General features: G+C 45.7%; 1 protein-coding gene across 1 annotated transcript in view; it reads left to right on the forward strand.

The window, feature by feature from the left end:
• Positions 1 to 11,949, forward strand: part of LOC108575141 — a 232,234-nt gene that overhangs the window by 37,243 nt on the left and 183,042 nt on the right. Inside the window, exons 4-6 of the mRNA XM_017937867.1 lie at positions 3,415 to 3,609; positions 4,182 to 4,266; positions 4,412 to 4,500. Coding sequence (XP_017793356.1) covers positions 3,415 to 3,609; positions 4,182 to 4,266; positions 4,412 to 4,500 — 369 coding nt within the window. The remainder of the gene's footprint in view (positions 1 to 3,414; positions 3,610 to 4,181; positions 4,267 to 4,411; positions 4,501 to 11,949) is intronic.

Below are 11,949 nucleotides of genomic sequence, written 5' to 3' on the forward strand. Positions count from 1 at the left end.
CTGCCGCAGGCATAGAGATCTTGTGGCGACATCCTGGTATCAAGTTTTATCCTCCAATGAAATTTCTTTTTTCCACTCGTACTTTCTCAGCACTCTTGAGACTTAACTGGTTGACACAATTCGTAAGATGATAAATCGATGGTTGTCGAACGTGCAATTTTATATTATTTCACAAGATAAAACGAACGAGCAAAAAAAGTAACATGTAAACATAGAGATTTTGGGAATAAGGTACGTTTATCTTAACCCTCCGTTGTCAGATAGACCCACAATTTTACTTTGGAGAGGAATATCTTCAAGGTATCGCTTTTAATGCCACTCTGTACACAATGTGGCATTAATTTGAAATGTTTTCTTTAGTTTCCAGTGGTTGCACTGCTAAAAATCTGGTTGGCATGCGTCTGGCAACCATCGAAAGTAAACAGAATGACCCATATATGACAAAGGTGTACTATTTGCTGCAATCGGACATATTTTATTTTTGTCCAAATTTTATATACAAAATGAAAGAGTGACGTGTAGTTAGTCCGAAGATCATTATCTTTCAGTTTGTGCAATTCATTAGCTGTTTCACACATAAAAGGATACTCCACACTTTCCAGTCCAACATGTAAAAGTAAGCTCAGACCGATGTCAAAACTGCAATAGCATCGATTTTAGAGACGTATACGTTGCATCCGCCAAATTGAAAAGGCTTAATTTAGAGAACATAATATTTAGAGGACGTAATAAAGAGAACACGTTGTGGATTGTGCGGATACAGGACAGATTGTAAAACTGTGCCACAAGTATTGCATATTCTTATGCATTGACTGTGACGGAAATGACTGAAATTGTTGTGATTTCTTTATAATATCATTTCTTTTATACATAGATATACAAATATATACCTAATAAAAATGAAAAGATTTGTATCCGTGTATGAAAATAAATTGATCTTTCCATATAAATGCATCATCCTTCTTACTCAAAAATTGCTCTTAGGCAATATGTAAACTAAATACCCTTTTTGAATCATACACTAGAAAACAATTTTTCCTTTTAAGGTACCATACCTTAAAAACATCGTCTTATATTTGTAGCAAGAAATGTAGAAACATAAAAAAGTCGTAGCTTTGTTTCATAAAAATTACATTTTCCGGAACATACACTTAAAAACACATTTTTTTGAGAATGATGTCATTTCATTTGTTAACTTTTTTTCATCGAAACATATTCTACGATATTCAAGCTACATTCTCAAATTTTTTCAATTCAATATCACTGCTATTTTCTGAACAGCAGCCACTTAAGAATTGAACTGGGTCACTTAGACCCAGTGTGACAACGGTGATTCGTAAAAGAGGTGTGACAACGGGGGGTTAATTTCAACCACGAAGGTCAAGGAGTAAATCGATTTTCGATAAAACGATCCTGCAGGCTGACATGAAGTACGCCCTATATTTTAAGTTGAACTTCAGCCGGGGCGCGCGGGCAAAGTGGAAGAAAAAAGTGATCCTGGTGCAGCGGGAATAATTTCACCGCGGACATCGGGGTCACTGGAAATTGCTCGTGCGTGGCCATCACCGGCGAGCACATTCGATTATCGATTTCTGATAGTCGCAGCTGAACACTTTCCCTCCGTCAGAGAGGAAGAAAAAGAGAAGGGAAGCCGTAGGAAAACGCGTAGTCGTGTTGCAAGAGCGCACAAAGAGCAACAGAAGCAGCGAACATAAGAGTTGTTGATTGAAAAAGGGGAAAGATACAAAAGTAGAAGGAAGGGAAACGGCAATGAACGTGAAGTCCAGCGGAAGAGTGAAAAAGAAATGGAAGAAATAAAAAGGAAAAACGTAAAGGAGATGAAAGCGAGAAATTTTCCCTATTTTCAATTTCTCTATATTTGTACGATGCATTTTTCACACGTTCGTTGATCCGTAGGTACACATTTCAACCTTTCTCATCCACCGATCTATACTGTACTGTACCAACGTCTTCGACTATATTTCGATTAATAAGTACTTCGATTGGCAGAGACAAAGGTGAAACGCCCTTGGGCAAAGTGTTCAAAGAGAAAGAGAAAGGTGGAAGAAAGGAAAAAAGGTGGTTAGAATTGGTCGTGGAAGGCCGCGAAAAGAGCGAAGAGTCTGCTGACCCTGAACTATAAATGCAACGGGTTCTTTCTGCCGGCTGTTCTCGAGGCGCATAGCCTAGCTGCACGCATAGCTGGTGGCAAGCGAGGGGGCCGTGAAGACGCCCTGACACGTACCTAGACGCCCGGAAAGAAGCTTCGGCTGCTTTTGCTCTTGCTTCCCTGGTCCACAGCTGCCGATCTGTTGACTCGTGTCATGGCATCGCGCGTGGCAACAGCCAACACGAGGCGCCAACATATTCCCGTTTTGCCTAACGGTCTTTGGCAAACGTGACACGCTCGCCTCCTCCCCGCCCTTCCTTTTCCTTCTACTTTTACGTTCTGTCACAGGACACGAGCACAGGTACCACCAATTTCTCCTCGAAACAACCTCTAAATTCTCCGTCGAACGAAGTCCTCATGTGTCGTAGGAAATGTATTAAACACGCGCGACCCAAGAGAGTAAATGATAGGATGAGTAGACGTTTACGAAAATAGTGGAAACATCGCGTTAGGAGGTTATTTAAGAAGCGACGTTGATTCAGGACGATATTAGCACGGAACGTGAGGCAGATCAGCCGTTAAGTGCTCTCGACGGTTCGGTAATAGCGTTATAATTGCCGTTATATTACTGCCATTATCGTGCATCACCGTCATGCTTCACACCGTGATTGCACAACGCGTCTGACGTAACGGCCCGATCATGACGTAACGAGACGTTGACGTAACGTTCCCTTGGAACGCGTACTTACACGCGTGCACCTTGTCTCTGTTCTCGTGGGAAAATCGCTGGAACAACTTTATCGATACGTTCTTGTGACCTAAGTTTCAGAATTTCCTAAATCTCGTTTCCGTTTCGACTTTCGAATTGCTAGGTTTTCCTCTTGTACATTCTTTTGCACCTTGCAACGTGTATATAGGAACTCGAATTTCGATAAGAAAAAAACGAGACGATGTCCGCACCATGTGTGTGACGTTGAGGAGACTCAGGCGAGTAATGAACTTTCGTCAGAAAAGAATTAACAGCCAATTACGAGGCGAAGTATCATATCAGATAGCTCGATTTATTGGTGGAAGTAGAAAGTGATCGATGGCGAACCTGACGTCTCTTTCGTCTTCCTCTTTTCCCTCTCGATCGATCGCGTATGTCGTATAGACGTCGAAGTTGGGTTAAACAAACGAACTAATTCGAAAAGAAGGGACCTGGTACACCACCGCGCATAATGCGGTTTCTCTTGTTTATCGTTACTTCTGATCCGGCATACCTACCATAACGAAGCTTGAACCGGTCGTCGTTGTTTTTGCAGCAAGACTGGGAGTTGACGAAGGGCTCTGTGCCCTGGGCGTGCGCTGTTAGGCGATGGGCAGAGATGCAGGACGGACAGAGAATCTTGCTGACCACGCCGAGCGTCCTGGTCGGTTTCAGGGTCGAAGTTTATCGTGCCGAGGGCACCACACAATGGTACACTGCCGTCATCGTCGGTTACAACGAGTCCACCAAGGTGAGAAACTTCTTCAATTTCGTTTTCTTAATCTTAACAGCTCTTTAATGCGAGAATATCCCATTCATATCTGAATGTCGGTGCACATTTTAAACTTTACGACTTTTCTAACGATCTAATCGTTTCATCTCCCCTATACGTGTTTAATTAAACGTTAAATGAAAACGAGGAGAAACTTTCACTCTCGACGAAAAGAAGGTTTACACAAGGTCTTGCGTCGTCGATCGGTCAGGCATATTGACAGCGAAGGCTAGGATCGTGATACGTCTTAACGAGGAGTCAGTCCGTCGACTTGGACGATCTTTAACCCTTAAATTGGCAGATACGCCGCACTCGAACACAGAGATTGCCAGGTTCCTCTTGCTTCGAGCGCAACATCTGCCTGCAGGAATTATAAATTGACCATGAAAAAGATTTATCGCTGTTCGGAAGTGGCCTGATGTTTCAATCGACGTCCTCCAGCCTCTATAACTTGACGCGAAAATGAAAAATGCTTTCTTTGTCTCCCATTCGAAGAAGAAACCTTTCGATACTTTGCAAATTTACAAGAGAAAATTACTGTGCAATTCCAGGACTTGACTGTCACCGACGACACAGTACTCGAGGACCACAACGAGGACCCCAGCCTAGTACAAATGCGGCTGATTGGCGACGGAGGTGAGTGTAGACGAATGACCTTCGCCATTTTCACATCTAGAAAGATCCTTTCTTTCACGAAAAAATTTCCCCCTTTTTTTTTCCTAAAGAAGATGAAAAATTCCGAGAATATCGTGGCAATGGTAGCTTGTTCCTTTTTCTGCAGTTGTCGAGAGCATCATGAGAGGCGAGGTCGTCGGCATGACACCGAGGAGGTCGAGGTCATCGACTGCTCTGACGCACGCGCTTGTTGTGGTGAGTGAAATTCAATTCCGTTCTATTATTAAATCGCTATGTAGTTTACTATAATAAACGGCGCGGCGGGTGTACTGTATCCTACTGCATTTTTCGGCTCTATTTAAGTCGAAATTGTGAAAAAACTAGATGCACATTTTTGTGCTGCACCGTGCCGCTGAGTTCCGTATGAATTATTTCATTTTCGTGGGAGGAAAGACTAAATTTTTCGTGAATTTATTCTCACCAATGAACGAGCAGCAGGCTTTGTGTGATTTTTGTTAAAATGTTAAAAATCTTCTGACTCGGGAAACGAAGGAGGTAGAACGAAGAACGAGCGGGTTCTTCGATGATTCGTAGCACTGTTAGTTTGATTAATATACCTGGCCCAGATCGTGACGTCGCATTCGCGACTTCCATCGTTGGTCGAGAAGAGGAAAGCTTCGAGAGAGGAATCGGGAAGCGCGATAACCTCGACGAAACAAACATGTATAATAGTTTATGCTAAGATAACTCCCCTCTAGTCAATATGTAGTTGGCCGAGTGTATTTTGCTCCATTTTAATTACCTAGAAAAACTTTAAACGAAGCATTTTTACAAAAAATGATCCTTTTTAAACGTATTTACTCGATTGTGTCAGTAATCGTCGGAACATGTAGAAAACACGTATGCCACGTATAACTCGAATATTCCTCCGTCCTTGGCTGCCATTTTCGCACCTGTCGGATAATCAGCCATGTAACTTTCAACATATCGGACCACGTGTTATCACCTTATCGCTCGTTACCATGAACCGATCGAATGAACAACGGTCTCCCGAATGTTTTTATTATTTCTACCGATACTGGATATCAGTCTGTGCAAGATAAGTGAATCGCACAAATGTTTCAACGCTGTAAGTGCAGCCTTGAAAGCAGCAGAAAATGAAAAGGAAAGAAACAGCGTGTAAGGCCAGGGAGGGAAGACATTGGAGGGAACGTGACTCTATGTGCTTCCCTTTAATGCAGGAAATCAATAAAGTTCTGTTTGCGGCACCCTCGAGCTTTCAGGAATCAGGAATAGAGTCCGTTGCTACCTTGGCGGCCGACTTCCGTTCGATTGCCCCACCTTCTTCGTGTCCTCTTCGCTCGATTTCCTGGCGGGACGGTAATCGAACATACCAGACGGTCCCTTCGGAACGACCGAATCTCCGTCATCGGCCATTCTGCGTCTCCCTCCCCGTTTCCATCAGACTCTTCATTTTTAACGAATTTCATTTATTCGCACGTTCCTTGAATATTTCTAAACTTGCCCGAGTTATCATAAAAATTCCCTAATTGTTCTTCCTCCTACTTATATTATACAATTTAAGACTCTGTTGATTTTGTTCACGATACATTTCCAATTTCTCAAGTAAATTCATAGTAATTTCATTTGTAATCACGGATCGGTCAAGATTTGATCAATTGTTGGAAAAGCGAAACGGGGCATTGGAAATTGATAATCAAAAGTCGCTTTTCGAAGTTACATGGTTCGAGTGGCAACCAACAAGAGAGAAGCGTTAACCCCGGTTGCCCCGTCCTAGTCCCTAGCGTTTCGACGACTAGGAACTTTCTATCGTTAGCGAGTAATTCTCGAAAAGTTTCAAGATCCGGCGTTCGTACGAAGAGTTATTCCCTCTTTGAAATTTCTTCTTGCCCCGGGAAGAAAGTTCGAACGGAGAAACTTGGAATTCTCTCTCCATCCGTCGACCTTACAATCTCGTTAATGCGAGAGACCTCACTCTCCCACCCCTTCGTCGAACCACGACGATCGGCTGTGTTCATAAATCATTTTCTTTCCGCGAAATCCGCCTGGGACACGATTATACCGACCGGTCGATCCACAAGGAACCAGCCCCTAAAATTATTTTCTTTCGTGACCTTCCTCATGCAACCCCCCGTGTTCTACCCTTGCAAACTTGGAAGTAGATGCATTCGAACAATCTAGAAATAAAGGAACTTCCTATTTTGCATACTAAATTTTCGTAATCGTCAGCGCATGGCAGTTTCACGCAGAATAATTCAGCGATATACCGATAGAAAATATGATAAATTGATTTATTTATGTACTTGTTTCACATCTAGACTTAGATGGTTAAGTCAAAGTCCCGTTGTCAGGGAGGAATATGCCGGAAGCTGGCTGGTCTGGGTGCTGTGTGGAAAGTTGTCGGAATTCGTGACTCGCGGGATACTTGGGTCGACAGCCCTAAGTCGACAAGTTCCGAGCTGGCTTATGCGAGTTCGAAAACTCGCCGAAAGGGATTAAGCCGACGACTGCTCCCTCGTAATGGAACTTGCTCTCCAGTTTCGAGACGCTTCTTGGAAACGGCCATTAGAGAGCCACTTTAAAGACTGCGCTGCCTTTCGAACTCGTTCCTCTGAATTTTCTTGTCTCTATTCCCCTGACAATTTACCCGAACGCATAGGTATTATCCGTAAAATATTCACACGTCTCGGTATCATCAGGAATCGAGATACGGGAAATAATGCTGGTGGTATTTATAGAGGGGTTATCTCGTTCGAGCGATTCGATTAATTCCTCCAAGCGAAACGTTTATTATTGCACCGATGATGTATCGTTTTATCTCTTCGAAAAATCAAAGGATAAAAGCGTGATTACGCGCTTAGTCATAATTGCTCCGGAGTGCGTCGTTGAAGACTCCACTCTTCTTTTTACGCTTTTTACGCTCCAAGGCGTGTATAGATATACACACCGGTCTGAAATTCGTCTAGAAAATGTTCGCTAACTTGTAACTGTACAATCTTCCCTCGCACTTCCGTCTTCTATTCCCCAGTATGGGATCCCCTAACAATATTGAGTCCCGCGAAGGAACTCGCTCTACATTGAACGTTCCTGTATACGTGAGAAAGGGGATAAGGGAGATTGGAAGGTACCCCAGCGCCTCTCCTCATCATCTCGTTCCTCGCGTTTCTCATTAAATCGGCGAACAGCTTCTTTAAAAGGGGGCCTCACGGGTCGAGTCGTCCATTAAATACGTTCCCTGGCGGAGGGAAAACTCTCGAGGCCTCCTCGAACCGGTCGCACCTGCTTTCCTAATCGGGAGCGCGAGACAAAAGGGGCTCTCGAGGCTCAGGTGAGAATAGAAGCGGACAAGGTCAGATCGGTACGAGGTGAGTCTCGATTTTTACGAGTTCGTTACCTTTCTTAACATTTTTAAGCGTGTGGAGAAATGAACATTTTTACTTGTCCCGAAATTCTCAACGAGCAGGAAACGTTCGATCGAATTTTACCCAACGCTTTATCAGACAGAAAAAAGACAGGGCTACTATACTTTCTTAACAAATTGACGTTTCTCGATGGCTAATTCTTGCCTACATTTCAAAACGTCGATCGATCTCCATTAAGAATTCAAAGGAAACTCAACCAACCTGTGTCGGTGGACAGAACAATTGATCCGAATGTAAATATCGGGCAAACACCCCGGCCTTCTCGAAGCAGAAGGGGGTGGTTGGCCGTCCGCCAATCTCTCTCAGACTCCGCTCAAGTTCACCTGGAATGTTCGCCTCGTAAACTTCCTCTTGTTTCAACCGTCTCCTTTCTCCCCAGCTTCTCCTCTGCTATTTTCATCGGCCTCATCTCATCTTTATATTCGCCTGGATATCCAGCCGCTTTAGAGGGTCGTTCAGCCAATAGGGAGGGGTGGTTGGCCGAGTCTGCACCGGCAGCCGAGAGAAAACGACCGAGCCTCGTGGCACGTGGAGGAGAAGCACGAGAAGAAGGGGATGTTCCGGTTAGAGAGACGGAGCAGCGAGGACGCTGGATCAGAATGAAACGGAAGGGGTTGGGGCGAACGAGTTGGAGGGAGGAGGGATGTTCGAGGGGCTAGAATGCAGGGCTGGGGGTTAGAGTGGCAGAAAGAGAAACGTGCAGAGTTGGCGAGGGTGGAAGCTGAAGCTGCGAACCCAGAATGGGAATCGGCACTCGAGAATGGGAAAAGGGGATGCGTAGCGTGGAAAGTAGGTGGGGCATGGTGGCTGGCTGTGGATGGGGTTGGGGCGGCGGTCGGTAGCTGTATTGATTCTCGGGCAGGTCAGGCTGGTGGGGGCGTGGATAGTGGGGGTGGCTGGTGGTTGGCGCGAAACACGTCCCTGCCCGGACGGAGCTAACGCAAAACATCAGCCTGCAAATTGGTTAATTTCGTTCGTTCGAGAACTATCTGAAATTCCTGATACTTTCTACATTTTCTACGGCTTCCTCCACCTTCAAATTCCCTTGATGTTCTGTGATTTCATGACAGCGGGACTTTCCTTTCGGGGGCTCTTCTAAGTATTCTGTTTATATCGACCAGGGTGCGATACACTCGCGTTTCAGTCAGACGTTCACGATGCACGCGAACGCGATCATGCAGTCTGAGGGATATGAATTGTTAACGAGACCGTCCAATCCGTTAACCAGCCAGCCCTTCTCATTTATTCCGTATCGACGGAAATACTTCCGCTTATTAATAGCGCGTTACCAAGGCTCGTCAGGTAGGTCAATATTGATTTCGAATTCAGTAGATGGTATGGGCGTTTTTGGAGGCGAGAGACACGATCAATTACTGATTTTTCTGGAAACGCGCGTTATCAAGTTCTACTTGGTCTGGAATTTTTCGAATCGATCAAACGAAGGACCCCCTTCACGATACCTTCCTTCCTTTGTAGACGACTCAATTTCGTGGCAATTTAATTTACATCGGAAGTTTCATGAAAATTTCATCGTGACGGTGCAGCCCAGATCTAACTATTACCTACGTCCCGAGAAAAGGAAAAAAATGTGGAGTAATTCATTAAATTCTCCCGGACACAAGCGGGGCGCGGCAGGGGAAAAACGAAGCGACGGCTGGAAGTGCTCAGTGGAAAATGGCATGTAAATTAATTGCGATACCGTTCGACCGCACGAGCCGTTTCCATCCCCTACCTACGCCCCTTCTACCCTTGTCGAGCACGCGCTCGTCAACAAATTATTCGCGATCAAGTATCCCCGAGAATTTCGTTTCTGTCAATGTAGATACGTAAATCGTATTTACGTTCCCGAATGCTTGTCATTTTTCTGAAAGTGTCTAATTGCGTTCAACATGCATGCTTTTCACCCAACGTAAAAAGAGAAATGCAACTAAACGATAAATGTTAACTATCCACGTATGTTAATCCATTGTTCCACTTTCTATACATAATTTACGAGTAATCGTTGAATCTGGAACTGTCACATAACTACATTATTATTTAAACAAGAGGTAAAATTGGAAATACCGAACATTCCGCGACTCAGGGGTAAACTGTTAGCACTCTACTCGTCTCGGAAGGTACGCAAAATCCCCCCCCGCCCGTCTCTCTATCCACGCGAGGAAAGTCGAAGGATCGAACGAAAGCTCGGTGGAGTTGGCCAGAACCCTGTTTTGCGAATAATTCGCCAATAGCGGAGCGCAGGATCATTTATTCCGCAGCATCTCGCGATGGATGGAGTTGACCCTGGCAATTTCTCCTTGAATCTCTCTCGTGGCGGAGGGTTGTTTGTAGCCCCTCCCTCGCGCCGACTCTCTCAATATTGTTGACGCGTGGAGGGTTCGAGGTGCACGTGTACGTTCCGCATCTGTGTGTCTCGTGCAGCAATCCCCAACTAGCTCTATGCGCGCGACTATGTGTACCTCTACGTGTATTTCTATGTGGGGTAACGTACACACACACACGCAGAGCCAGGGTAGCACGTAGCATTGGCTGGCGCCAGAAGGCCTTCATCGCCCGTTCCACCTGTTTGTGCTGGAGTTTCCCCGCTTGGAAACTTTCAGTTCCCAACAACAAAGTTCCCGGCTGGCCGAACTACTCTCGAATGACGTGCCGGATCGATACTTTGCAAGCCGCATAAATAAAGCCGCCACGCTCTCCGCGACTTGTTCGCCCTACCTTCTGCGTTTCATCGCCTATGCATAAGGGCCTCTCCTCATGCACGGCTGCCCTCGCATCGCTCCCTTTTATTTATCCTTCCGATCTGAATAACTCCTCTTACCCCCTTCGAAGAAAAAGAAGATTTGATTAATGTTGATTTTTTGGTGATTAGCTCGAGAGACCGAGACGTGCTTTACATTTTGATTCCTTCGAGTCAAAAGACACTTCCTGTGTGATCGTTGACTGAAAAGATGAAATTGATTACATCGATTAAATCGTGATTATCAATCGATAGAGAGATCAAGAGGTATATTCAATTCAGAATTCTTGGTGGTAGAAGGAGTTGCACGCGCAATCGTCTGGTGAAAAGAACAGGGCACACGGTGCTGAACGAACCTATCGATTCCCAATAAATTCCGCGTGGCCGTAGCCGGCAAAGCGTAAAGGTAGCCATTTCGTTCACGGTTCGCCGGCTTACAATGGGTTTCCGCGTACAATCTCGGCTTCTGTTCACGTACACGCCACGGTGAAATTAACGAAGCCACTCTCACACAGGGCAGAGAGTTGAAAGAAGACGCGCTCGTTCGAGTCAGACCGATGCGAACTTGCTCCAGATACCATCGATCCGTGAGATCGCGCGCGGACTCGTGCACAAAAGGTCCTCCTGCATTTTCTCCCTTTCCTTCACCCCTGCCTTCTCCTTCTCGTCGTCGCCGTCGTCGTCGTTCCTCGTCGGAGAAAGGGAGCTTAATAAATTTTCAGTACGATTCAACTGTGGGCGAGCACTGTTATGCAAACGTTCGCGACATTTCTCCGCTATGGAAAATTATACTGTCAAGTGATGCTTATTCCGTTGAATTCGAGGTCTGAAAGACACGCCAAGAATTTAGGAAGGACTTTGGTCGGAAATTTTGCTCTCTATCTAAATTTGCAGGAAGTCTCTCTTGCAATTCTTCAAAGAATTGAACCCTTCAGATCCATATAAGGTGTAGCAGAGGAAACTTGAAAATTTCATACCGCGTTATACACAGCATACAGTTTTTCCTCAGAGCACACTGTGTCTAAAGGGTTAATGTACGAATTACTCTCCGAAACCAGAGACACGAAGATAGCGATCTGAAACGAGGCTCTCCGAAACGGAAAGCGAGAGAAACAGTGGACCACGGAGGAAGGAGAGAGATAGTAGGGGGTGGGAGAAAAAGTGTGACAGTTTACCGGGTACGCATCAACGAGCCACGTTTACAATATTATCGTCGCTCGCGTGACGCTCCCGGTTTTCAAAGGCGGCAGCTCGTTGCCTAGGGTCTCGAGATGGGGGTCGTGGCAACGGATAAGGGAGAATGGTGCGGCGCGAGGAATGTGGGGTGGCAGAGCATCGGAAGGTTGGACCGGGGGACAACAGTCGCGGAAGTGGCTGGGGCAGGAGGGGAAAGCTGGTCCGCCGGCAGCGCGGAGGGAGTGGCGGTCCCTGGGTAGACGGGCCGCGATAATGGTGGGGTCTGGGCGTCGGGGGGGCGTCGCGGTGGAGGGGGAGACGATTCGAGGAGGCTCGTGGAGCACCAGT

Source organism: Habropoda laboriosa, unplaced genomic scaffold (genome assembly GCF_001263275.1).
Source record: "Habropoda laboriosa isolate 0110345459 unplaced genomic scaffold, ASM126327v1 scaffold18, whole genome shotgun sequence".
In the NCBI taxonomy this organism is placed as follows: domain Eukaryota; kingdom Metazoa; phylum Arthropoda; class Insecta; order Hymenoptera; family Apidae; genus Habropoda; species Habropoda laboriosa.